Consider the following 24777-nt stretch of genomic DNA (forward strand, 5'->3'; position numbering starts at 1 on the left):
TATTTATACAATCTCCCACACTAGTCATTCACCCTGTGTTGACGACATACTCACACACAATTATTTGAACTATTAATTACTTACTTTATGGAATGTAGACAATTTAATAGGTACATTGCTCATATTACCGATGCTAGATAAACTATGTCCACCGTAATAATCCCCGATTAAATTATTTGTTCGATTATTTATAAGTATCAGTTGTCAGATATTGTTCAAATACTTCGAATGGTATATTCAAAAGTTCTTGGTTGACTATTCCTAGCCCGATGCCGAGAATTTTGTCAAACGTTCTGCTTTCAGAATTACGGCGACTGTTGCTGAACAGCTGCATAACTATTGGACCTGTTTCTTCTTCAGGTGCGTTCGTCTCCACATCAGTTATATTGACCTGTAAAAATAAGCAATATAGCAATCATATGCCTATAATACTGTGTTTTACGGTGCTCTAATAGTTTTTCTGAAATAAATATAAGTTAAGAAAAAATATAAGTTTCTTTCAGCTGAAGCAAATATTAATACTATGTATATAATACAAATGTATATAAATTGATTGTTATATGAGAATGACAAATAGGTTTTATATTGTTATACTTTTTCACAGCACGTAGATACTAATTTTCCATACAATTGTGACACATATAAATATTAATGTTGAAATGTGTGGTATTTAATATCGACTCAATCAGTGTCTTAATTAAATAAAGCCTTCCACAGGTAAATATTAAAAAATATGAATACAAAAAGGAATAATATGAATATATTAATGTTATCACATGCATGTAAATATTAATGTTAAAATGTGTGGTATTTATTACATCTAAGTACTCATATCATGTAGTATACCTTGACATTTTGTATATCGACTGCGACGTGAATGCTATTGACTTGCAGCACCACCTCGCCTGTGTTTGGTGACCGTATCTTTTTGCCCCCCGTCGTTGCCACCACGTTCACATTATGAAGATCTGCACTGGTAACAATTATACAGGGTTAATTTTAAGTTATTGTTCTTCTACAATTAATCAATATGGTATTTAACGCATGTTTGTAAGAATGAAATTAATAATAACCGTGAAAGAATAAACTCGAATGCGAACTCGAACCAATAGTACTACGTACAAGGATGCGAGTGACTGGGCAGTGGGCTGGTAGTGACATCGTTGACGTAATTCGGCTAGTCAGTTTATTGTGTTACCGTATTCAAATAGTGTGGAATAGTTAGACTACTAACCTTATATGACACTTGAGATATAAAGGTACAAAAGTTAAATATGCCTGCAGGTAAAAGTCACCTGAAATAAATAAAAAAAAATTGTTAGACTGTGTCCATCTGTAATATTAATTTAACATCAGATTTCGTCTAATATCAGGTCAACAATAAGTATGAATTCTCTTATTTAACTAGGTACTCCCTCATAGGGATTTACGAAAAAAGAAAATTATTTTCATGGGTATTAAAATCCAAAATCTTTGATGGCATCTCAACTTTACGAGGTTGGTTTGTTTATCGGCAAAAAGTTTTTATTTCCTTTAATATCTGGCTTTATTTTCAGGAAATAAGTTGTTTAAGCCCTAAAATAAAATGAAGAAAAAAGAATTAAAAAGTAAATCTTTATGGCATCTGAATTTTTTTTGAGCCATAGTGGCCAGTATGCTCGTATAGACAATAAATAATTATGTTTTTATTTATTAAAGAGAGTTATTTTTCCAAAAAAAAAAACTCTACTCTATTGTAGTTTATAAACCTAAGAAATGGAACATGTCAATAATGCCGGTTGCGCAATATCTTTGGTTTACTAAAATGCTCACCTGCGATGGATATCAAAGGCAAATTAATGTTTACATCCGACCGGAGATTGATCATACGCAGCTCCATTTTGCGCAGCTCAAACTGCTTCACTCCAGACATAACGAAGTTCTTTAAGAAAACTTTACCTCTGTAATAAATTATATAAAATAAAGAAAAGAAAATAATGAAACACTACAAAGTTAAGTTAAAAAATTCACAGGTAAATTATTTTATTATTTAAATATGTATCAATCAGCAACTGTCATTTGATTTTATCTGTTTAATTAACGACCGATAAAATTCTAAGTAGTCAATAGAATTAAATGAACACTCGTAATCCATGCTGAAAGCAAATTACTTTAGGGAAAACTAGTCAGAATATTATCATAATCACGTCTTTCTTTATACAGTCTGGTAGACAGAGGTGCTAATAATATAATAGCATTACAAATTTAGGTACACAAAAAAAATTAAAACAAAATCTAGCTAAACTTTATGGTCAAACATACTTTAGGAAGAGGTAAGGTACGTCAATGCCAATCGGCGGTAGCATGGCCAGCTCCAATGGATCAATTTTTGGTATAAGCTGTATGAAGTCCATTACATCTGCCGCCTTCTCACTAGCTAATTGATCTTGGGTAGATAGGGGCGTATACTTCAGCGGCTCGTGGCCAATCTCCCCGGTGTAATGGATATCGCCAAGGTCAGTATTGTCTGCAAAAGAAAGAAATAAGAAGGAAAAATATTAAAATTTATTAATATATTATGATATGATTATTATACTTCTATAGAATAACGGAACTCGATCGCTCCGCATGTAATCGCCAATAGTTGTGAGAGTAATCTCGACTCTCGACCAATGACGGGCGAGAATGTTAGAACGTACCCGGGTCATCTCACTCGTATATTTTTCTTAATAGCATACTTAACAGCGCGTATCACAGATTAAATCACAGCTTCTTACCTGCAAGTACTTTAATGACTTTATAATCGATCCCTATCTGCAGATACCAGAAATGCATATGTAATTGCATGAGTACTTTACTATGTTATATGTTTTCGAGAATGATAATATAAGAAATTATCATATTTAAAAAATAAGCATTTTCTGCCGTACTTAGAGTCATTTAAAAGTAAGTTGATCCAGTCCTCGGCAATTGTTTTCGGAACAAAATCGTTACTTAGGAATAGTTTAATTAAGCACTCATTAAATGTCTCTGAGTACGGCAGTTAGACTACTTTCTGGACGGGTCTGGTAAAGGGTGAATCAAATAAAAATACTTCACATCACATACCCATACCTTAATAAATAAATAATCGTATCTAAAATTGTAAAACACTGCGCTTGTAGGTACTGTACGATCAATTCATGATATAAAAGACAGATTCTCGCACTAAAATATTGCATTGTTTTTATATAAGAAAATTACTTTTTTATATCCTTGCGCCTTGATATTCCTCTTAATTTTACACATATATTTTAATTTTATTCTAAGAAAGTAACGAACACCTCGCAATCGCTTTTATAACTGATTTTAAGCATGTTTATACTCATGAACACTCGTTACTTACAAATGTTAATTTCTGTCAATATACTGGGAAATGAGAAACACCATGTCACTAAAAATACTACCACACGCATTGTTACTCCAGAGCCAGTCCTCGACTGTGTTATAAATCTAATACATGGGTACCTGTAACGGATTTATAATAGTCGATCATTATCTTCCCAAATAATTCTTATTTTTGTATTGGAACCTATTTCGCTTGTGCACATTCGTTACGAAAAATTGATTTTCCATCAGAATTGCTACTTATTACATTACACGCAATAAAATTTCCACAGCCGCTGCGTTTCTTAGCAAATTAAACAAATCATACATTTGTTTCTATGTACTGTAGGGGACAAATATTAATGGGTAAATAGTAAATAGTCGATTGGTTATGTCATAATGTGTAATTAGGTGTAGTTACCGGAATGTGTTTCTTTACATAAGTACTAAGGAGCCTTTTAAATAAGGATTTAGTAATAAAATCAGTAATAAATTGAACATGGAACCAATCCATTATGAGAACTATAAAAAATTGTTTCGCCATAAACAAGAATTAAGAAGCGTCAGTAATCAGTTAGCTGCGCAACGTTAGTCGGAACAAAATCGTTACTTAGGAACAGTTTAATTAAGTACTCATATCAACTCATCTGGTACGGCTAGTGAGACTCCTCGTGTAAAGGGTGAATCAAATAAAAAGTCACATCACATAACCAGTACCTTAATAAGATAAATAATCGTATCTAAAATTGTAAAACACTCCGTTTGGACTGTACGATCAATTCATGATATAAAAGAGCACTAAAATATTGCATCCTGTTTTTATATATGAAAATTAGCTTTTTTAAATCTTAATCTTAATTTTACATTATATTTTAATTTTATTCTAAGAAAGTACGATCATTTCGCAATCGTACTTTATAACTGATTTAAGCTATGTTTATACATCATAAACACTCGTTACTTACAAATGTTAATTTCTGTCAATATACTGGGAAATGAGAAACACCATGTCACTAAAAATACTACCACACGCATTGTTACTCCAGAGCCAATCGACTGTGTTATAAATCTAATACATGGGTACCTGTAACGGATTTATAATAGTCGATCATTATCTTCCCAAATAATTCTTATTTTTGTATTGGAACCTATTTCGCTTGTGCACATTCGTTACGAAAAATTGATTTTCCATCAGAATTGCTACTTATTACATTACACGCAATAAAATTTCCACAGCCGCTGCGTTTCTTAGCAAATTAAACAAATCGTACATTTGTTTCTAGGTACTGTAGGGGACAAATATTAATGGGTAAATAGTAAATAGTCGATAGGTTATCCCATAATGTGTAATTAGGTGTAGTTATCGGAATGTGATTCTTTGTATATGTACTAAGGAGCCTTATAAATAAGGATTTAGTAATAAAATCAGTAATAAATTGAACATGGAACCAATCCATTATGAGAACTATAAAAAATTGTTTCGCCATAAACAAGAATTAAGAAGCGTCAGTAATCAGTTAGCTGCGCAACGTTAGTCCAACTTTGTTGAACAATATTAGGTGGGTACTCATGGCTATGAGCTCCTCGTGTGGCATGAAACTAGTCAAGTTACCCTGTTAACCAGTATTATGACACAGCCGTTAAACATGATTGATATAAAAAATAAAGAAATATATTCCGTCTGAACTTCCGATCAGAACATAAAAGGCCACAAAGAGAAAAATAATAAAATCCTGAATAGAAAAAAAATAGCTGAAATCTTGTGTAATAATTATCTTTTATTTTTAGTCTGATATACAATAATTTCTGAAAATCGTACAAATAATATTACAACTATTTACAAAGCATGATAAATACCTATATACTTAACAATAATTGTTACATATTTCAGGTACTTTGTCTAGAATACAATCTATATTAAAGAGATATGAAGCAGCTGCGAACAAATCACGGTCGATTACAGCAAATAGATTGTTTAATCTACATATAGGTATAGAGATTACGTGATATTAATTATCCGTCATAATTAATATCAATGGAGATAATCGTGCTTGTTTAAATACAAGTGCGAATTACACGACTGGTCAAACTATATAGAGGAAAGGTACTACCATTTTATAAAGGGCTCTGTGATTTTGTTTATTGACATTTGAATTAAATATTAATTAAATTAATATTACAGAAAAATGAAGTTTTTGTGCCTGGTGTCGTTGATAGTGTGCGCATTCGCACACGGCGCTGAGATCGAAAATGATCTCCTTTCTACAGGTTAGTGCAACAGCTAATTACCTAGATACGTGTAATAATAATAATTAACAATACATAAATGTAAATTATGTAGGCTTATTTTATTTGTGTGTATGAATCTCCAATCGAATCGGATTGTGAAATAAGCTCGAATATTGTTATAGTGGACCACGTGGAAAATCATCTTGAAAACACCCACTTGGAACTGCACTTCTTAGCAAATGAAGAGAATGTGAGCGAAGATGCACCTGCACTTGAGTATGATGACAGACAAACCCGGCTCGTGGCTGATGCTATCGCGCAAGTGATTGAAGACTTCAGAGATGTGGTCATTAATGGAAACGATAACCTGCCTCCGCTTGACCCTCTTGAAATACCCGTCATTGGACCCTTCGATTTCAAAGCTCCCGCGTAAGTTCATAATGACTGTTTGTTAAATTGGTACAAGTTAGTAAATGACAAAAATATGTCGCGCGCGCCTCAAAGAGCCATCAGACCACCACAGATGGGGTCCAGTACTGATTTTGGATACCTAGCGGGTTTATCGAAAAGACAAAGTACGGGGATATTCGATGTATCTAAATTCAGTTTAGAAAAACAAAACACCTTCATAATGCATCATCATCTTTTAGAATTTTATTATTCTTATTTGACTGCACGGTTTAAAGTCAGTCACTTTTATTAAACTCAGTGTTATGTAAGTCCTTATTCCCAGCATAGAATCAAGTGGTACCATCCATAAAACTCTCACAATACACCACAATGTTTGTTTGCTTGCAGTACCACCGCTCAGGTGACCGTCAACAACTTCCGCATGGAAGGTCTCCAATGGTACGTCCTGGACTCTATCAACTTCAACGCGATCCGACTGGCTTTTGGAGCGCACGTTACTATTCCTTGGGTTACTTCAACTGGTAAATATTGCAACAATCGAACACCATTCATTGACTAAGTAGTGGATAATGAGACCTTTGATAAAAAGAAGTTTTGGACCGATATTCGGTTTCTGCAAAGCAATACGTGTGAGATATACTAACAACCAGTTTTATTAAACCTGTCCATTAATAAATTTGGCAACTAAAGATTTTGATAAGAAGTATATTTTGTGTGTGTGTGGGAACGTCATGTTAAGTGTAGGAGAGCCATGCTTCGGCACGAATAGGCCGGCTCGGCATTACAGAAATCCGACGTGAAACAAACCTTACGTTGTGTTTCGTCGTGTGAGTAGGGTTACCAGAGGCCCAATTACACCCCTCCCCTATTTCCTCAATCCCACGACCAATCCTGAAATCTCTAACCCCCAAAGGCCGACAACGACAATGTAAACCCTCTAATTAATCTAATAAAGATATATAAAATAAAACCGTTTAAAAAAATGTACAGGACATAAGACATAAGTTTGCCATAAATACCCTAATTAAAGAATTAAAGGCGTGATTTAATCATTCACACTATCTTATTTATCTAATATCGTAGCTTGCTAAAAACGTGTACCTCATTGACGTACAAAAGAAAACAAAAATAAAATAGATAACAAATGATAAAATCTACAACGACTAAGCTCATTAGCGTTAATCCTTAATAATGTATCCTTATTAAAATATGTTTGTGTCTTATCAGGTACCTATGAAGCCCGCGCGAGGCTAGGTCTCCTGACTCACAAAGCTGGTGGTAACTTCAGGTAGGTAACTAATAAGTCTCAAGTATGTTGGTAAATGATCTGTTAAATTGGTTTTTCATCGTCAACCTTAAGTTGCAAGAAATGCACGATTAAGTAAAATGCTAAGCTCCATACATTTTTGAGCTTTTTCTGAAAACCGGCCAACAAAAACAAGTGATCCGTATCGTCAAAACTAGCCATTTGGAGCAAAAGTTAAATGATACTAAAATTAATGTAGCACTTTTTTGTTGGCTTTCAGAAAGGGCCCAATAATATGATCTCCTTTGAAATATTTATATTTAGGTACTTTCATTTATGTATAGCAAAGTGCGATTACTGCCGCATTCAAAAATAAAACAATCGGATATTAAAAGTGGATGTTGTTTTTATTGCAATATTACAGAATATTCGCCCACCGTATCGAGGTCGGTTTGGACATAAGAGTGGGCACCAAACTTTTCGGTGGAACTTTGTATCTAAGGGAATTGAACATCAAAATTGATATTCATGACACTCACGTAAGTTAAAATAATTTTCTTAAATACTAACATTACTTTCAGTATTGCAACAACAAGGAGTAGATATTAATATTTGCCATTGTACCTACTGTGCAATGTGCGTCGTACACGTATAATGCAATGGCTAGGCAATCGTGGGTTCGAATGCATGGCGCATGGAACAGTTATTTCTGTATAAGTACTTTAATATTGCTCGATTGGACTTGAGTGTGATGTACACTATTCTCCCATAGGTATTTAAAAAATAAGAGAGAGAGATGTGTGTATAATATTTCCAACCTAAATAAATAAAATTGTTTTTGTTTTAATAGATTCAAATCCATGGCATGACTGGCTCCAACATTATCAATGGTTTCATCAACGGCTTCATCCAGAACATAACACAGGATATTATCCAATCGGAAATGGAGAATGTTAGTCAAGCGCTCAGTGAGGAACTTTTTGACGTCATCAACGACGCGCTGAAGGATTTTACCATCAACGATATCATGGGATAGTCTGACTACTAAGAAAAAACCACAATAGGACGGAATTGCAATACTCACTATTTTACTTATTCTGATGAAAATAAAATACTATAAAAAAATATATATTGCTTTAATTTCCTATTTCGATATTATTTAGGGTAAAACATAACTGTGTGGTCATCTGAGCATCATTGCTGAGCTGGGCGAGAAAGAGTTGTGCAACAATAATTTAAGGACTCTAGAAAACAATAGTTTTAACTAATTCCCAAATAATCTGTAAGAAAGGTGAATGTTTTTCTGGTGCATGACCAAGTTTCCCTAATGTAACATTTTTCTCGAAAATCATTTGAAAAATTAATAAATTTTCGCAGAACTGAAATATTTTACTGAGTAAAAGTATGTTGATAAGGAATATCTGATAGTTTGTGATTGTTTCTTTGAGTACATTGAGAAATCACTGAACAAAACGAAAAGTGGTTAGTAATTTAATGTAGATTTGTTATCATGTATTTTTTTTATTATTAATTTTCTTGATAACTCCATTCCATAAACACCAATGTATTTAAATAAAAGTCGTTTTAGTATTTTTGTCTATGGAATGGCTTCATTCTCTATACTAATGGCTCTAGTGTATGACTTTATGCTGTGACATTTGACATTGACATTAAGTATGTATTTGTGACATTAGAGTGTCGAACGCGATATTATTTTTTGTATAAATTTAAAAACTGTAATTTGCAATGGCAGGTAATTTCTGGCAAAGTTCTCATCATCAACAATGGATATTAGACAAACAAGATCTTATACGAGATCGTCAACACGATTTAGGAATACTGTCTGAAGAGGAATATCAAAAAATATTTAACTTCTTTGCAAGCATAATTCAGGTTTTGGGTGAACAGTTAAAACTTCGTCAACAAGTTATAGCCACAGCTACAGTATACTTCAAAAGATTTTATGCAAGAAACTCTTTAAAATGTATTGATCCATTGTTATTAGCACCAACATGTGTGTTCCTTGCTTCCAAAGTTGAAGAATTTGGTGTTATCTCAAACTCACGACTAATTACTACTTGCCAAACAGTAATTAAAAACAAATTTAGCTATGCATACGGCCAGCAGGAATTTCCATACAGAACTAATCACATTTTGGAGTGTGAGTTTTATTTATTGGAAAATTTAGACTGCTGCTTGATTGTGTACCAGCCATACAGGCCTCTACTATTGTTCGTTCAAGATATTGGACAGGACGACCAGCTATTGACTTATGCTTGGAGAATTGTGAATGATTCCCTGCGAACTGATGTCAGCTTGTTGTACCCACCTTATCAGGTAACTAGTATGATGGAACTGACCATTGTTCTGTACACTTCCTGTAGTCAATCTGTTCTTAAACAGCAATGTTTGTTTTGTAGATAGCAATAGCTGCACTGCATATAGCATGTGTGATGCTGAGCAAGGAAAACCACAAGCCATGGTTTGCTGAACTCAATGTTGACATGGATAAGGTGAGCACTTACTTGTTAAATACATTATTTTGTAATCATGTATCAAGTGATTCCATTTAAAAAAAAACAAGCTTGATATGCATTTACAGACCCATATTTCACACAAGTTTCTGATCATGGATTGGCCTGCATTCCCATGGGGTAAAAAGTAGCCTAAGATGCACTATTCGGGACCATAATCTTTTCATGTTCCGAATATTTTACCCATCTCTTCAATTTGATTAAATAACAAACATACACACAACACAAAAACAAACATTCACAATTATAAAATAAGTAAGATAAGAAAGTTAACATTAAGCTCTGAAACAGCTAATAATCTACAGCAAAGGTTCAATAAGTAATAAATCTTTATTGTGCATTTCAGATCCAAGAGATAGTGAGGTCTATCATCAATTTGTATGAGATGTGGAAGAGCTATGATGAGAAGAAGGAAATACAAGCTTTGTTAGTTAAGATGCCCAAACCAAAGCCAGCACCCCAAAGATAATACTTGCTAACTTTCAAGTGGTCTATGATTACCGTGAGAGGCACAGATAGAATAGATTTTATGTAAGGGTGGCCAGAGACAAGATAGTTATGAAGGATACTTTGTAAGAGGCATGTTAATGACAGTATTGAGAAAGCCTAGAACTGTTTATATTTCTCTTTTAAATCTCATTAGGTTCCAATAACTTTTGACAATAGTTCGAATTGATTAGAATTATGGCATTCATGTATGTCTGAAAAGCTACAAACAAATATAATAATAGAACTCTGATTTTGTTGATGTTCCCATTTCCAGACCATATTGGCATATTATTATGTACTAAAATATTGCAACATTGCATCTGTATTATTACATTACTATACTAGAGTTTCCTTTTATTCCTGACAACTATCAAATAAGTCTATGATAGATATAGGATTATTCGAAAATAACAAAAATAATATTTTTAACAAAACAAAAAAATATGTAAATAGTTGTATTAACATTTTAAATTAACATTAGAAATATGTTCCTACATTCTTGACTGTATTTGTAAAGTGTACTGATTACTTCTTGACAACTTATTAATTAGTAACATAACATAATTTTAAGTGGCAAAATTAGTTTTGAATTAAACTAAATATTTATTATTTAAGTTTTTATCTGTGAATATAACTGGGAAACTGTATTATGCATAAATATTATAGTTACTGAATACAAAAAAATACCAAACTGTAATCCATGATTTTATTACTAGGTAACATTCATTTCAATCTATACTAATATTATAAAGCTGAAGAGTTTGTTTGTTTGATTGTTTGTTTGTTTGAACGCGCTAATCTTTGAAACTACTGGTCCAGGTAACATTCATTTCAATAGTATAATAAAACAGAGAGTAAAATAAAGCTGAGATGTAATATTTCTGAAATAATTATAATGGTATTTATTGTTGTTGGCCATATTGTCTAGATATTATAAAACAAAATAGAATTGAGTAACATCGCAAATGGTGGCCTTCATTCATACTACTTTATAATATTTGTACTACTCCCTTTATTTTATAAATAAATATTTTTCAAACAAAACTTGATTTTATTCAATTCACTGAATGTGTACTAAAATTTCGTTAACTATAGCTAAGACACCTACTCTACAAGATATTGCAAGATTTTAAGTGTTCTTAAGACAAAACCAACTGTTGAACATAATTAGTATTCATAAGTTTCGACTAATTACAGAATTTATAAATGGGTTTCTTACAAACTAAGAGCACTATTCCACCCAGCCATTTTGTAGGACCTAGATTTGGAGACAATATTATTGTTTTCTTAAAATTAGATTCCGCCTTAATTATAAAGCCAGTCCTAAGCTAGGTATCCTATTATCCTCGAAATGGTTAAAAGGTAAGTACTTATTCTTCAAAATACCTACATTGGTTTAATTCTTGACCAAGCTCGCTCCCACCCAAAGACTGAATGTGTGACTGTCTATAGGAAGAGATTTGAGTGAGAGGATACCTAGGCAAGTTACACATTACCACATAGTTATCTACAGTTTCGTGCTATGACTAGCCGCAGTAGGTACCTAATCGTTTCCGTTCGTACGGTGCAGTGTCAAATTATGATACCTGTATGCATAATTATAAATCAGTGCAACCAAGTAACGGCTTATTGTATATGAGTACAATCATAACAACTCCGATCTTCTCATATCAAAACAATACCTGGCCATGTTATTGAAGTGGCCATATTCTCTGGGTATTGAAGGACAGATTTTAAAATACTATCAGTTATCACTGACAGTGGCAACAGCTTTTTTCGCAAAATCTTGGAAGTTACTATATTAGCTTCTAGTCAAATCATCCACCCTAATGAAAATAAAACATTTGGAGTTATGTACTGTTTAACACGTTTCCGGCGTCACTGTTCTTCCTCGCCGAACTACAAGCGCGACATTGACGAGGTATTGGCCCTGTTCCGCATATAACGTGTTAAGAAAGTTTATTGAGTTTTGAGGGTGGTCCGGTTTCTGGAAGATTCTAAGATTCCTTTCTGCTCCTTCGTAAAATGTCAACAATCTAGATTCCATATCTGCATAGAAACTGTAGAACTTACATCTTACAAGAAATCCATTTTATGATTTTTTTCTATCTTGTGAAATGCGTGTCCTGAAATGAATACCAGAAAGCGTGGTCATTGTATAATTCGGTGAACACTGTAAATACCAGGCTATATAAATGTTGTGGTATCCAAGTTGTCGGTCAGTGAAGTTGCCACCGCCGTAGTCAACATGACGTCCAGGGTACTACTGTGTGACCTCTGCGTCATCCTGCTCTGCGGACTCACTCTGATATTGGCTGAAGAGAAAACTAACAGGTGCCTGCGTTAACTAAACATTTTATTTGATCATTTTATTTTTTCACCTGCAAGTGTTCAGGCCAGCGACAATCACTACGTATTCTAAAGAATTAAAAGTATTCTTTGGTTTTATCCTAATTCTTACTGTCGTTGTACCTAAATGTTCTCTGTTCCCAGCTCACCACTGCCAGACGATGGACCAAAGGGTAACTGTTCATGCGGAGGATTCCCGTCAAGCACAATAGATTCAGGAAGTCAGCCTATCCTGTCACAGACCCCCGGCCTGGTGGTGAAGTGTGACGATGAAGGCGCCAGCACCTGTAAGAGCCTTTGTAACGCCTTAGCCACTGCTACCAAGGCGAAGGGACCTGAGGTGTTGTGCAATAGGCTTAAGAATGCAAAGGAATTAAAGGTAACAGTTAAATAAAAGTCACGAGTTAGACTTGTCTTACTAGGTATTACATCAAAATTTTCATTACCTACTTATTTTTGCAGTTGTCAGCCTTCTATCAAATCTGCGATCATGCATGGACATTTGCAGACATGACGGCGGATGAGCCGCTTTGCTGTGAAGAAACCAAAGTGAAGATTTGCCCTTCTATGGAGAAAGCAAACTCTACAGACACAATCGACGCTAAGACAGTAATGTAACGCGTTCTTTGTAATGTACTAGTTTAGTCTCTCATTTATTATAGTAAATGGATTATACTCATAAGATTCTGTTGTTTTAATTACATCGGACATTCTTAAACCGTTTTTTACTAAATTATTTGGTTTTAATGAACATAAACTAGAAATCGAAACAAAAACGTTTATCATTAGCAAGTTACAGGTTTTGCCATTTTAAATATTTACCAATTTGTAATTACCAGCTACCTCTTTATTACCTATATCGCCTAAGCTACAGTTACGGAAATTTCCGCGTCTAATTGCAATAAAACACAAAATAAGGGTAAAATCGTATATTTACAACACTAGTTTTGCCATGTATGTGTAGTTTTTGTACATTGTCCTTGTTGAACCAGGAGAATGAAATCCATTTGTCGATTATGCTGGGAAGCATGCCGACTTACATAACATCAAATAAAATGTAAAACAGTGATTTCGAAGTAAAGGAGGATGCGCGGCCAAAGTGACAAAAGAATATAATATCATAGGACTGGAACTTGAAAATAGCTTCCAGCACTATTTCTTTTACAGCGAATGAATGGTATTACCGTCTATTAGTATAATCTTTATTTCAATTCTTAGAAAAACTATACATTGGATAATTTATGTCAAGGAAATAAAATGCTTTGAAATGTAAACTGTAGGTATTGGTAGAACGGAATACTTGTATCCATCTTGCGTATTTGATATTACAATGCATCAAGAGTTAAACAATGGTTTGATAACATTTGATTGGCTCCACGAAATTGTCAATAACAGGTGTATTGAATTAATAAAAAATATTTTGGACTATTGTCATCATTGGCCGCGCGAAAAGATACATAATGTTTATGCAAACCTCAATATTTTTTGTGACATTAACATTTACAGTGCAGTGTGGCATTAAAATTCATATTAAAATCTTTGTCTATAACATAGCTGTTGATAATTTGATTGCAACATCGGTACGACAGCATCATGTAAGTACTTTACTTAAATAGGTATTTCTGTTTTATCTATTTAAGTGCCACTTTTCCGGTGTACTACAGTGCTTGTGATGGCTAAACCAAAGCGTGAGCCCGTTAGAGCTAATACATTCATCTACGTCCTCGTAGCCGTGCTTCACTAAAATAATATTATGCAATATCGCGGTCGAAGCATACGACAGAAGAAACATCGTTTACCACAGTAATTTCCTAAACGGAGATAAAACTAAAAAGTTCATACTTCAATATAATTCAGTTAACTAAAATTATGTTCAGCTTAATATTATAATTCGCTTATTTCATTCCGCTTTGTATAGAGGACGTGTGCTACGTCAACACAGACAACAAATTATACATAATTTAAAATTAGATACAATATACTTCAGAGTTTATGAGTCGAAAGACTGCTCTACAGCACAGCTAGGGTGCATGAATCCCATTCAAAATAGTCATATTATGGTAAACAGCTAGAAGTATACAGGATTTTATTGCACAAAGAACATTATTTGTTAAAACAATGAAACAATCCACTGGGAGGCCATGTAAAGTTCAAGGATTCATTAAAAACTACTTAAAAAGTTATTTCCAAAGTAACAACTTGCTGGTAAGTTTGTATGAAAATATATTGTTCTACCTAATTATTTCCTTAGAAGCCCCTTGTACAAAATCTGTAAAATTTGTACATGTCAAACAGTAGGTAGTGCTGTGCACCAATCAGATTACTGTTTGTTAATGACAAATCTATGTAGAACAAGTCCTTACATCTACACACCAATCTGGTATAACTCTGCTATTCCCTCCCAGTACCTCTATAAATATTTAGCTTCTCCTCTTGAAAACCTACAGTTCAAGTCTTGTGCTTTCTTAATGATGGATTTCTTCTGTGCTTCATCGAAACGGTTGACTTGCAGATCCACGTCTCGACTGAACGGACGACGTTCCTTTTTGCCGTCTTCTTTTTCATCCTTCTGTAAAAAAGGTTTGGTTAATTTTCTTCACATTTTTCAAGTAATCATTTCTTATTGCTTGCTTTTGACAAACTATAAATTACATTTACAAATAGTAATGGCAATCTCTATTTTAGAAGACAGATTGTAAGCAAATGAGGTTAACAGAGGAAATAATATTTCAAGAAATAATATAAACATATCAATTTATGATATATAAATTACCTTTTTCTTCTTTTTCAATTTCTTTTGATGTAAATCTAGGAGACTCTCTTCTCTCTTGTGCTTCTTTTTATGTTTTCTGTAATAAATAAAATAAATGTTACTTATATGGACTAGACAAACTCTGATAATATCAGTTTTGTGTCACACCGGGGCCCATACACTCAAACGACATTGAACCACTAAGTACAATTCCATTGCATATCTTGTTTAAATGTTACAAATAATAATTTGAATATGGCTAACAATAGTTATAGAAATATAAATCGGTATGTGAAATGCTTTTCCAATACTCACTTGACAGCTGCTTCTTGCTCGTCGTCTCTGGAAGCGATGTGGCGCATCCTCGCTTCTTGTTTTAGGGACATTTCCACATCTTCTTCTTTCACAACTCCAGCTGCTTTCCTTGCCTTCTCTTCTGGAGTGTCTGTCCAACTCGATCTGTGAACGCAACCAAATTGTTAGTATCTTTCATGACCAGACATTTAAAGGATTCAAAGGAACACCTATTATGCATTGATAGTAAATTAATTATGAATTATTATTGCTTTTCTTGAACGAAAATATATTCAGCAACAAAACTTACCTGTCTGACATATCAGGGCCTTCCTTGGCTCTGAAGCTCCGCGCCTCCAATCCGATAATTTTCGCTTTGCCCTCAGGCAGCTCCAACATCCATTGTTCCCTGGTTTTTACCTTACTGGTATCTGATTGGCCATCTAAATTCCTTATCTTTATATCCAACGCTCTCTCTTCGAGTCGCCGGTGCGCATCGGACCATTTTTCCTCTGAGCCAGCTGGTAAAGGTCCAATGCCAATATCTTCATCGGAACTTTCGTATTTCACGACTTCTCTCTCAGCTAGTACTTTGCGCATATCATCAGGTATAGAAGGCCCTATAATGAAGAATATGGATGAATAATTGTTAATCATGATGGTATGACAATTAGAAGCAAGCAATTAATGAGTTAGTAATAAGTTATTGAGTTTTAGCAAAGTTGTAGGGAAGATTATTATAAAATAATATCATAATTAATTAATTAAAGTCAATTACATAGTTAGTTAATTAGGAGACTATATTATAAATTATAGTATAGTCTTAGTTTAATTTATTACATTACCTATATTTTTTGAATTCTTGACAAGGTGGGGTGGTAGAGCAGGACCCTCCGTATTTGGTGAGGCGCTTCGCTCGAACCGTTTCTCGAGATGTGGCGGTAGCGCGGGCCCGCACACGTCCACGGCAGACTGGTCGTCGCCCCTGGGAGCCGAGCGCCTCAACTTGTGTCTCAAGTCTGTTGGATCAATTTCAATTGCACTCTGAGAATCATCACTTGATATCTCGCCTTCTTCGCAACTCTCTTTTTGAGCACCTTTTTGTGTGGAAGAGACCACCACATCTTCTACAGGCTCATTTTGGTGTTTTGCAACATCAGCTTTTACATCAATGTCAGTTGTGCTACTTACTTCTACTGATACTGAAGCGTCCCTCTCCCTGTCTTTGCTGGACTTTGAACTTTTTCTCTTGTGTTTTTTCTTATGTTTCTTCTTTTTTGTTTTTTGTAGTTCTTTCTCTAAATTCAGAAGTTTCGCCCGTAGCCTCTCATCATCAGAAGAATCAATCTCACTAGATTCATCCGTCTTCTCCTTAACAACAGCTGGGATCATATTATAATAAGAGCCAGGCTGTACTTCCGCAGATGCATCACTATCATGCTCTTCAATAACTATTGGGCTATCACTTTTTCTTTTTTGCGCAACAGCAGGTGGGGGTATATAAATTTCAGATCGCTTGGATCTATGATCAGGAGATAATGATTTTTCTTTTGATTTCTTTATGGACCTTTCACTACTACCATGATCAGGTTTACGACGTACATCTTCTTTAATTTCTTTTTCTTTTCTAAAATCATGAGCTACATAAGATCGAGAAGTGGACCCAGAATGTTTATGTCTATCTCTACTACTACTTCTATGTTCTTTAACCCTTGGCTTATCACTAGATTCTCTGAGCCTACTCTCATGAGATTTTCTATTTGGACTTCTTTCCCTTGAATGTCTCCTTCTGTTTACAGGAGAATATCTAGAAAACCTGTGTCTATCACGTTCACGTTCTCTATCTCTAGAATATCTATCAGAGCGGGATCGCTCTTCTCTTTTTCTGTCAAAATTTCTATTAAATCTATCAGGTCCAGATTGTCTACTTCTTCCCAAGTCTCTAATATCATCAGCCTTTGGATTAGTAGATTTATCATCTTGGGTCTTTGCTCGACCCTTGAATCTACCTGTTTCCGAATCACTGCTTGACTCATCTGAAATCATTATGGTACCTAGAAACAAAAAAAGAGGTTTTAAAATCAGGAATAAAAAAGTCTAATTTACTTACTACTTTTATTACATATTTACAAAACATAAATACATTTAAAACATTTTTGCTATTTTCTTAGCACTGTAACGAACAGACTTCAAAAAACCAGCAGTAAGTATCCCCTTCAAAGATTGCCTCACACTGGACTGCCACACTATGCCTCTCAATATTTGCCGCAGTACAACAGCACAGTCTATATCATATGCCACTGCCCTTAGGACATCCTCCATGTCTTGTTGCAAGCCACCATGGTTCCAAAACTTGACAATTTTTTGCTGGGGCACCATCGGCAACTGCATTAAATGGTGCAGCTTTGTCTCTGGATTTATATCCTGGTGACACTTTGCATCTCCAGTTGGAATGTCTACGTAGGCATTAAACTGCTGTATAATGGGACGATATAATTCACGAAAATTTAACAATTGTGGCTGTACTATGTTTCTAACTTTGTTTTTGTTCTCTCCAAATGTCATTCGGAAGTCACCTGCATAACTAAGGTTAGATATTGCAAAGTAGAAGTCATACTCGGAAAATGTCTCTGGCAAAGTGAGCAGTGCTGTGTGGACTGCAGAGCGTAAGTTTGAATGGAGAGCACCCTGAAGTTGTGTGCTGTTGGTTTTTTTAATAATCTCTACTGGTTTGTGCAGCCTGCCAGCCAGATACAGATCATTCCAGTCCAAAAGATCAGCAACTAAATCTTTTTGTGAGACAACCCCATACTTTATGAGAATGTTCTCTTCTTTCATTTCAACAAGAGTGTTGAAATATACCTTGGCTCCCCAGTTTTCCTGGAACCTTGCGACAAATCCTTTGCCCAGGTATCTCAGTGCAGAGTAGTGTGTGGGGTTTATTTCGATGTTAGCCGCATGCCATCGGTATGAGTTGTCCACACAATAAATTAAATCAATCATGTTCTGTTTTTTATTGTTGCCTATTTGAGGTTTCACAGCAGATCCATAGGCGAAGCAGAACGTAAAATTCTGGGGGAATTTTGACAATATCCTGTAATATAGCGGCGATATGTCTTTGGACACACCTGCCATAGCTTTTAGAGCCGTTGCTGTTGCCATTTTTATAATGATGAGAAAGAGATTTCTGCTGACCTGAGAAAAACACCACACTCCGCGCTGAACACTCGATGACAGGTGGATGATAAAGATCGATGTTAAGTAACTTGTTGATAGGTCCTTCTAATATACGGTTTTCAATGGAATCAACTTTTCATTATAAATATTATTAATTTTTATTTTCACTTAAATCGTTATTCATTTTCCAACTATTATAACCAAATGATCACAAACACAACCAAACCAGTCTAATCCAATGCCAATCATAGACAATTTACCACAGATAAGTAATAATATTATATATTTGACCGTAGACAAAAAATAAAGAAGTTTTGTATACAAGTGAGAGATATATAAATTCTATAATTAATACAAAAAAAACTATTATTTAATTATTCTATGTAGCATGCAATACGTTGGCTTGTTCTAATAGTCTAATAGTCATTATTACGGACAAAATCATTAACAAAATAAATGAAAAAGTGAAATTATTGATACTCAAAATAACAAGTTTAAATTTTGACAATGACAGTGACAGTATTGAGTTTTGACACATGTAGTTGTAGTGTAATAGCTGTTGTTCGTCTGATTCTGATTTGTGCTGATTGTTTTTCATCCTCAATCAATTATATTATTTTGCTTATCTTATGTGTATTGCTGGCTGCAGTACACATAGTTTATTACTACTAAGATTTTGACAATAACACCTTTGTAATCATGTCGAGTGCCGACAGAATTGATTTTGAAATGGAAGTTGAGGTGGAAAGTGCTTCATCAGGGCCGGCTGTGGATCCTCCTAACCCCACATCTCCAGCGCCTGCAGCACCAGGTTGCACTAAGAGCGTCGTGGTTACCACGGCTACTTCAGGATCTGTAACTGTGTCTTTGCATCCACTCGTCATAATGAATGTGTCTGAACATTGGACAAGATTGCGGGCACAAGAAGGATCTCCACAAATAGGTAAATTATTCATATATTATAAACAATTATTCAATTGATTATTTTAAAGATAATTTCTACTGCATTAATTATTTGTCACTAAATAACTTTTTTACATTTCAGTAATTGGAGCTTTAATTGGCAAACAGAAAGGCAGGAACATAGAAGTAATGAATTCATTCGAATTAATGTTCAGTGTTATTGAGGGTGATATCTTAATTGATAGAGATTATTACAATTTAAAGGAGGAACAATGTGAGTATATTTAGGTACCTTGTGAAGTAGAAATGATGAATACCCTCTGAAGAGAAGCAAAACTATTTTTTTTTTTTTACTTTTAATTCTTTAGTTAATTAAATTACTTTTAACTGAAGTCAGTAATCAAAATAAGTTTGGAGTGGAAGGAGAACATGAAGGTCTTTGTCCTCTAGAACAAACATTGCTGAAAATATTTTTTTCTTTGTTTATAATTACAGTCAAACAAGTATTCTCCGATATGGACTTCTTGGGCTGGTACACTACAGGAGACACTCCTACTGACAAAGACATAGCCATTCATCGTCAGATCTGTGAAATCAACGAATGCCCAGTCATGCTCATGCTCAACCCAGCGGGAAGGAACGGAGATGTGAGTGCGCCAACAGTATTGTATTTTTTATGTACTATGTAATTTTAGAGGTTGTATTACTGAGGTAGAAATTAAATAATAATGCAATGCAATACATTATAATATGTGTGGTATCAGCTATATTATACCAGGTAGAATTTCAATCTCGATGCTGTTATCCACTTTCAAGGATACTCACTAGCCAAAATGTTCTCTTATAAACATGACCAATATGGCAGCTTTTATTTAGAATGATTGTGTTACATTGCACCTAAAATATACAGGGTTAAAGGGTAAGTCGACCTAAATCCTTTAAGACGTGATAGTTTACATAATTCCTGACTGATTTGACCATGGGACCCCATATCCCAAACTTAACCGTTTTCAAATTATCGGCATTTTAACTTTTTTGATAAAAGGACATGGCTAAACCAAAGTATGGACGTCGTAACCCGTACAAATAAATATTGTATAAATATGGTACCTAGCAATAAATAAAGCCGCATAATTAAAAATTGATATTTTGTAATTAAGAAGGTCCAGAAACTTGGCATATCTGCGCAATCCTGAAAATAAAGTAGCGTTCCTACGTCAAACAACGTTACAAAAACTTCAAACTATAACATATTGCTGTGAACTTTTACCAAGGCGTTTTGATGTACCTGAGCCGAAAGTTATTTATATATGAGGTAGATAGGTAAACAATTCTGCTTATACTAGATAATGAACACAAAGTAACCAAGGACAGACACAAAATATATAGTAAGATTGTGCAATCTTATACAAAATATATATTTTGTGTCGATCAAAACATTTTCAATTATTTGGTTTAAGAAAAAAGTCATTATATTACCGTTATTAAAAATTGATGTTCGTTTAATTATTTCGATTTGATTTTCGGGGAAACTAATGTCCTAATAATAGCTTGCAGTACCTACTTCCGTGTTGTCATGTCAAATCACAACAGAAAAAAATCAATTATGAAACTTATTTTTGTTAATTTTTGTTCACCAAGTTATAAGAATTAGTTAAACACAAAATAATTCATAAGTGAATATTTAAATGATACGGGTTAGCGTGAAATTCGTATTCTTGTTATTATGCCTGGGTCAGTCATTTAGCCATCTCCTTTCCCATTTTTTTGGCTATTTCTCCCTTGTTTTGTCTTTGGTGGCTAAATTTTGTTTTGTTTTTACTTTTTTGTGTAGTAGATTAGTTGCTTTATTATTTAGAAAACTAAAACTGTAAATAACTGTACCAACTGAGTCGTAGCAGACGATCGAATGTTAAAAAAAGTAAATAAATTTGTGATAAGTTGTTTTTCTTTGTAAGATATTTAAAAAAAAGTCTATGACAACTGTTCTGCAAATGTGCGTTAAAATATCTACAATTCTTTAGCTTTCTGATAAGGTATAACATGATAGGGAATAATTTGAATTCTTTGCCAAAACATCGATGAAGTACTACAAGGTAGTAATAAGAATATCGATATTTAAGCTTCAAATTTAACTTGAGTCAGATAACAAAATAAAACAAACTGGTTCACTTCACTTCAGAAGGAGTGTCAGGGAGTGGCTTTTTTTTTAGTGGAGAAAATCATCCAATGTCTTCTCCCACCTTGGGCGAGGCGAGAGGGAGTGTCAGACTCTTACTGACTAAAAGCCACCCTGTTTCTTCTGCTATTCGAACCGGAGCCCCGGTAAACCCGCTAGGTAGTCCGCAGCTCCGGATCAGGCATCAGCCCTACTGGGCCCCATCTGTGGTGGTCTGATGGCTCTTTGAGGCGCACACATAAAAATCCATAGGGGTCAGGTCTGAACTTCTAGCTGGCCACGGTACAGGTCCGCCTCTCCCGATCCACTTATTGGGATAATTAGTGTCCAGTGCGGGCCTGCGGACGGCGAGCAAGGGTAGCTCACCGCCCGAACAGAACCAGACCCGTGCGTGCGACGCGTAGCGTTCCGCGCGCGCCTCAAAGAGCCATCAGACCACCACAGATGGAGCCCAGTAGGGCTGATGCCTGATCCGGAGCTGCGGACTATCTAGTGGGTTTACCGGGGCTCCGGCTCGAAAAGCAGGAGAAGGAACAGGGTGGTTTTTAGTCAGTAAGAGTCTGACACTCCCTCTCGCCTCGCCCAAGGTGGGAGAAGTCATTGGATGATTTTCTCCACTCAAAAAAAAAGCCACTCCCTGACACTCCTTCTGAAGTGAAGTGAACCAGTTTGTTTTATTTTGTTATCTGACTCAAGTTAAATTTGAAGCTTAAATATCGATATTCTTATTACTACCTTGTAGTACTTCATCGATGTTTTGGCAAAGAATTCAAATTATTCCCTATCATGTTATACCTTATCAGAAAGCTGAAGAATTGTAGATATTTTAACGCACATTTGCAGAACAGTTGTCATAGACTTTTTTTTAAATATCTTACAAAGAAAAACAACTTATCACAAATTTATTTACTTTTTTTAACATTCGATCGTCTTCTACGACTCAGTTGGTACAGTTATTTACAGTTTTAGTTTTCTAAATAATAAAAACAAAACAAATTTTAGCCACCAAAGACAAAACAAGGGAGAAATAGCCTAAAAAATGGGAAATTTTATCAAAAACGTTAAAATGCCGATAATTTGAAAACGGTTAAGTTTGGGATATGGGGTCCCATGGTCAAATCAGTCAAGAATGTTGTAAACTATCACGTCTTAAAGGATTTAGGTCGACTTAACCTTTAAGCCTGTATATATGTATCTATTGTCAATTACTTACATTGTACTAATAAAATGTTCTGTCCATATATTTCAGCAACTGCCAGTGGTTTTATATGAGTCTGTAATAGATGTAGTCAATGGCAGAGCCACAATGCTACTGGCACCTCTCACATACACACTGGCGGCTGAAGAGGCAGAAAGAATTGGTGTAGATCATGTAGCCCGAGTGTCTTCTGGTGAAGCCGCTCTTAACAGCTTAGGTGAGGTTTAATATAATATTTGTATTTTTCTTACACAAGTACACAACAGAAATTGTTCAAAATATTGTTGAGAAAATTATTTTAAATGCTTGATTATAATTTGTTAAAGTGGTATAGTGTTGCTTATCTATAATTATTTATTTTTATACTTTCAACATTAATTAACTTTGTAACTATGATAAAGAATCTGTATAGCATAAAATGTAGTGATTCCTCACCTATAATAATTTTATACATGTTTGTCTCAGTGGCTGAGCACCTGACGGCGCAGCGCTCAGCTATAAAGATGTTAGTGTCTCGAGTGCGTGCCGTGCTGGCGACGGTGCGAGCAATCCGCGACGGCACGCTGCCGCCGCGGCCTGCTCTACTGCGGGAAGCGCGCGCACTCTCCAACAGACTGCCCCTGCTCACTTCACAACAGTTCCGCACACACTTTTATAATGTATGTATAATTTCTATACATTTCTTAGATATTGGTTTTTATGGAAACCATATGCTGGGGTGATAACATTTAGCTTTACTGATTGTACATTTTATTTTTCAGCAATGCAACGACGTCGCTCTAATGACGTACCTGGGCACCATAACAAAAGGCTGCAATGCTATTAACCAGCTAGTGAACAGATTCAACGTACTCTACGACAGACAGGGCATGGGTCGCCGCATGAGAGGACTATTCTTTTAGGGTGGTAATTAATATTAAATACTTTTGTACAGATACCATAACATCATAGAGTGAGTGGAAAAAATGCATTTGGTACTCTTTTTTCTAATATGAGGACTTTTTCCACAAATTCTATACTCAGTACAATTAAAAGAAACTTAGTTTTTAATATGAGAATATGAGTTTTTGCGTTGCTAGAGGCGCTCGTAATGCATAAGGTCTCTGGATGAGCAGAATATTTTTGCTAATGTTAACCAATAGTAATATGTTGTAGACTTATTGAAATAATATTGGTTTAACAGAGGGATTAGTACAAGTTTGTTTTACGTTTGACGAGATCGAAACGTTACCGTATTCAGTCATTGGCGCCGTCTAGCGAGTACCAAAATGAACCTCATAGGTTGCGATTCTCATTGTAATTAAAATGTTACATCCACATACTAAAGAAAATGTTATACCTTGCCGGCGAATATCATTCTCAAAAACCTGTAGTAGTCGAATACCTGCCGGATTAAATATTGATTTGCAGTTTTGTAAATGTGTGGTTAAATTGAATTAAAATAATTAAATCCAACAAAACATAATTTTATAGCTTTCTGAAGTGAATGTGTTGCGGTCTTAAATCATTATTGGCGTTGTTTTTGCTCACAGTACCAATTAATAGCCATTCACATTATGTAAGTTAATTGTAAATGTCACGCTACATCATAAAATTGACATAGTGACTGATTTTCTAGCTACTTAAATAAAAACATGTACCTTTTAAATTGAAGTTGTTTCATTCACAATT

The 24777-nt window shown here is 34.7% G+C and overlaps 7 protein-coding genes and 1 long non-coding RNA gene across 9 annotated transcripts; 5 read left to right on the forward strand and 3 right to left on the reverse strand.

Annotated features, from left to right (window-relative positions):
- Nucleotides 1-50: 50 nt before the first annotated feature.
- Nucleotides 51-4390, reverse strand: LOC118262686 (uncharacterized). 2 transcript variants are annotated; one of them, XM_050697439.1, is made up of 6 exons: nucleotides 4311-4390; nucleotides 2302-2506; nucleotides 1813-1940; nucleotides 1235-1295; nucleotides 847-973; nucleotides 51-391 (listed from the first exon to the last, which is right to left on the reverse strand). In XM_050697439.1, exons 1-6 carry the CDS (start codon nucleotides 4378-4380, stop codon nucleotides 185-187), a joined length of 798 nt encoding a protein of 265 aa, XP_050553396.1. In that variant the 5' UTR covers nucleotides 4381-4390; the 3' UTR covers nucleotides 51-184. The 2 variants fall into 2 exon arrangements, with proteins under 2 accessions (XP_050553396.1, XP_050553395.1); XM_050697438.1 differs by lacking the exon at nucleotides 4311-4390 and adding an exon at nucleotides 3365-3530.
- Nucleotides 4391-5407: 1017 nt separating this feature from the next.
- LOC118262681 (uncharacterized) lies at nucleotides 5408-8358 on the forward strand. Its single transcript, XM_035574223.2, has 7 exons — nucleotides 5408-5449; nucleotides 5528-5613; nucleotides 5757-6003; nucleotides 6373-6506; nucleotides 7213-7273; nucleotides 7656-7770; nucleotides 8082-8358. Exons 2-7 carry the CDS (start codon nucleotides 5532-5534, stop codon nucleotides 8265-8267), a joined length of 825 nt encoding a protein of 274 aa, XP_035430116.2. The 5' UTR covers nucleotides 5408-5449; nucleotides 5528-5531; the 3' UTR covers nucleotides 8268-8358.
- Nucleotides 6513-7038, forward strand: LOC126911279 (uncharacterized). Its single transcript, XR_007705798.1, has 2 exons — nucleotides 6513-6718; nucleotides 6821-7038. It is a non-coding gene; the product is annotated as an uncharacterized LOC126911279 (long non-coding RNA).
- A 527-nt stretch (nucleotides 8359-8885) lies between the features above and the next one.
- LOC118262683 (cyclin-C) lies at nucleotides 8886-11298 on the forward strand. The gene is made up of 4 exons (XM_050697441.1): nucleotides 8886-9568; nucleotides 9652-9744; nucleotides 10112-10970; nucleotides 11074-11298. Exons 1-3 carry the CDS (start codon nucleotides 8978-8980, stop codon nucleotides 10232-10234), a joined length of 807 nt encoding a protein of 268 aa, XP_050553398.1. The 5' UTR covers nucleotides 8886-8977; the 3' UTR covers nucleotides 10235-10970; nucleotides 11074-11298.
- Nucleotides 11299-12422: 1124 nt separating this feature from the next.
- LOC118262698 (uncharacterized) lies at nucleotides 12423-13287 on the forward strand. The gene is made up of 3 exons (XM_035574244.2): nucleotides 12423-12588; nucleotides 12748-12982; nucleotides 13066-13287. Exons 1-3 carry the CDS (start codon nucleotides 12503-12505, stop codon nucleotides 13219-13221), a joined length of 477 nt encoding a protein of 158 aa, XP_035430137.1. The 5' UTR covers nucleotides 12423-12502; the 3' UTR covers nucleotides 13222-13287.
- Nucleotides 13288-13517: 230 nt separating this feature from the next.
- LOC118262664 (zinc finger CCCH domain-containing protein 13) lies at nucleotides 13518-19084 on the reverse strand. The gene is made up of 6 exons (XM_035574206.2): nucleotides 18845-19084; nucleotides 16495-17703; nucleotides 15960-16269; nucleotides 15671-15814; nucleotides 15377-15452; nucleotides 13518-15172 (listed from the first exon to the last, which is right to left on the reverse strand). Exons 2-6 carry the CDS (start codon nucleotides 17693-17695, stop codon nucleotides 15014-15016), a joined length of 1890 nt encoding a protein of 629 aa, XP_035430099.2. The 5' UTR covers nucleotides 17696-17703; nucleotides 18845-19084; the 3' UTR covers nucleotides 13518-15013.
- LOC118262677 (phosphatidate cytidylyltransferase, mitochondrial) lies at nucleotides 17751-18846 on the reverse strand. Its single transcript, XM_035574218.2, has one exon. The coding sequence runs from the start codon at nucleotides 18809-18811 to the stop codon at nucleotides 17795-17797; it is 1017 nt and encodes a 338-aa protein (XP_035430111.1). The 5' UTR covers nucleotides 18812-18846; the 3' UTR covers nucleotides 17751-17794.
- A 265-nt stretch (nucleotides 19085-19349) lies between the features above and the next one.
- Nucleotides 19350-24754, forward strand: LOC118262675 (COP9 signalosome complex subunit 6). The gene is made up of 6 exons (XM_035574217.2): nucleotides 19350-19769; nucleotides 19872-20003; nucleotides 20225-20376; nucleotides 23158-23323; nucleotides 23572-23765; nucleotides 23868-24754. The coding sequence occupies exons 1-6, from the start codon at nucleotides 19526-19528 to the stop codon at nucleotides 24006-24008; spliced, it is 1029 nt and encodes a 342-aa protein (XP_035430110.1). The 5' UTR covers nucleotides 19350-19525; the 3' UTR covers nucleotides 24009-24754.
- The last annotated feature ends 23 nt before the right edge of the window (nucleotides 24755-24777 follow it).

Source organism: Spodoptera frugiperda, chromosome 12 (assembly GCF_023101765.2).
Source record: "Spodoptera frugiperda isolate SF20-4 chromosome 12, AGI-APGP_CSIRO_Sfru_2.0, whole genome shotgun sequence".
NCBI classification, from domain to species: domain Eukaryota; kingdom Metazoa; phylum Arthropoda; class Insecta; order Lepidoptera; family Noctuidae; genus Spodoptera; species Spodoptera frugiperda.

Excerpts from the sequence above, each read along its gene's own strand:
- LOC118262677 (XM_035574218.2), bottom strand. The coding sequence starts at position 18,811 with ATGGCAACAGCAACGGCTCTAAAAGCTATGGCAGGTGTGTCCAAAGAC.
- LOC118262698 (XM_035574244.2), top strand. The coding sequence starts at position 12,503 with ATGACGTCCAGGGTACTACTGTGTGACCTCTGCGTCATCCTGCTCTGC. Across the intron at positions 12,589-12,747 it reads GCTGAAGAGAAAACTAACAG|CTCACCACTGCCAGACGATG; the intron begins GTGCCTGCGTTA and ends CTCTGTTCCCAG. Across the intron at positions 12,983-13,065 it reads AGAATGCAAAGGAATTAAAG|TTGTCAGCCTTCTATCAAAT; the intron begins GTAACAGTTAAA and ends TTATTTTTGCAG.
- LOC118262683 (XM_050697441.1), top strand. The coding sequence starts at position 8,978 with ATGGCAGGTAATTTCTGGCAAAGTTCTCATCATCAACAATGGATATTA. Across the intron at positions 9,569-9,651 it reads TGTTGTACCCACCTTATCAG|ATAGCAATAGCTGCACTGCA; the intron begins GTAACTAGTATG and ends TTTGTTTTGTAG. Across the intron at positions 9,745-10,111 it reads TCAATGTTGACATGGATAAG|ATCCAAGAGATAGTGAGGTC; the intron begins GTGAGCACTTAC and ends TGTGCATTTCAG.
- LOC118262664 (XM_035574206.2), bottom strand. The coding sequence starts at position 17,695 with ATGATTTCAGATGAGTCAAGCAGTGATTCGGAAACAGGTAGATTCAAG. Across the intron at positions 15,815-15,959 it reads GGCCCTGATATGTCAGACAG|ATCGAGTTGGACAGACACTC; the intron begins GTAAGTTTTGTT and ends TTGCGTTCACAG. Across the intron at positions 15,453-15,670 it reads GAGCAAGAAGCAGCTGTCAA|AAAACATAAAAAGAAGCACA; the intron begins GTGAGTATTGGA and ends TATTTATTACAG.
- LOC118262681 (XM_035574223.2), top strand. The coding sequence starts at position 5,532 with ATGAAGTTTTTGTGCCTGGTGTCGTTGATAGTGTGCGCATTCGCACAC. Across the intron at positions 6,004-6,372 it reads TTCGATTTCAAAGCTCCCGC|TACCACCGCTCAGGTGACCG; the intron begins GTAAGTTCATAA and ends GTTTGCTTGCAG. Across the intron at positions 6,507-7,212 it reads TCCTTGGGTTACTTCAACTG|GTACCTATGAAGCCCGCGCG; the intron begins GTAAATATTGCA and ends GTGTCTTATCAG.
- LOC118262686 (XM_050697439.1), bottom strand. The coding sequence starts at position 4,380 with ATGCGTGTGGTAGTATTTTTAGTGACATGGTGTTTCTCATTTCCCAGT. Across the intron at positions 1,941-2,301 it reads GTACCTTACCTCTTCCTAAA|AGGTAAAGTTTTCTTAAAGA; the intron begins GTATGTTTGACC and ends AATTTATTACAG. Across the intron at positions 392-846 it reads TCGATATACAAAATGTCAAG|GTCAATATAACTGATGTGGA; the intron begins GTATACTACATG and ends TTATTTTTACAG.
- LOC118262675 (XM_035574217.2), top strand. The coding sequence starts at position 19,526 with ATGTCGAGTGCCGACAGAATTGATTTTGAAATGGAAGTTGAGGTGGAA. Across the intron at positions 20,004-20,224 it reads CAATTTAAAGGAGGAACAAT|TCAAACAAGTATTCTCCGAT; the intron begins GTGAGTATATTT and ends TTATAATTACAG. Across the intron at positions 23,324-23,571 it reads AGCCGCTCTTAACAGCTTAG|TGGCTGAGCACCTGACGGCG; the intron begins GTGAGGTTTAAT and ends TGTTTGTCTCAG.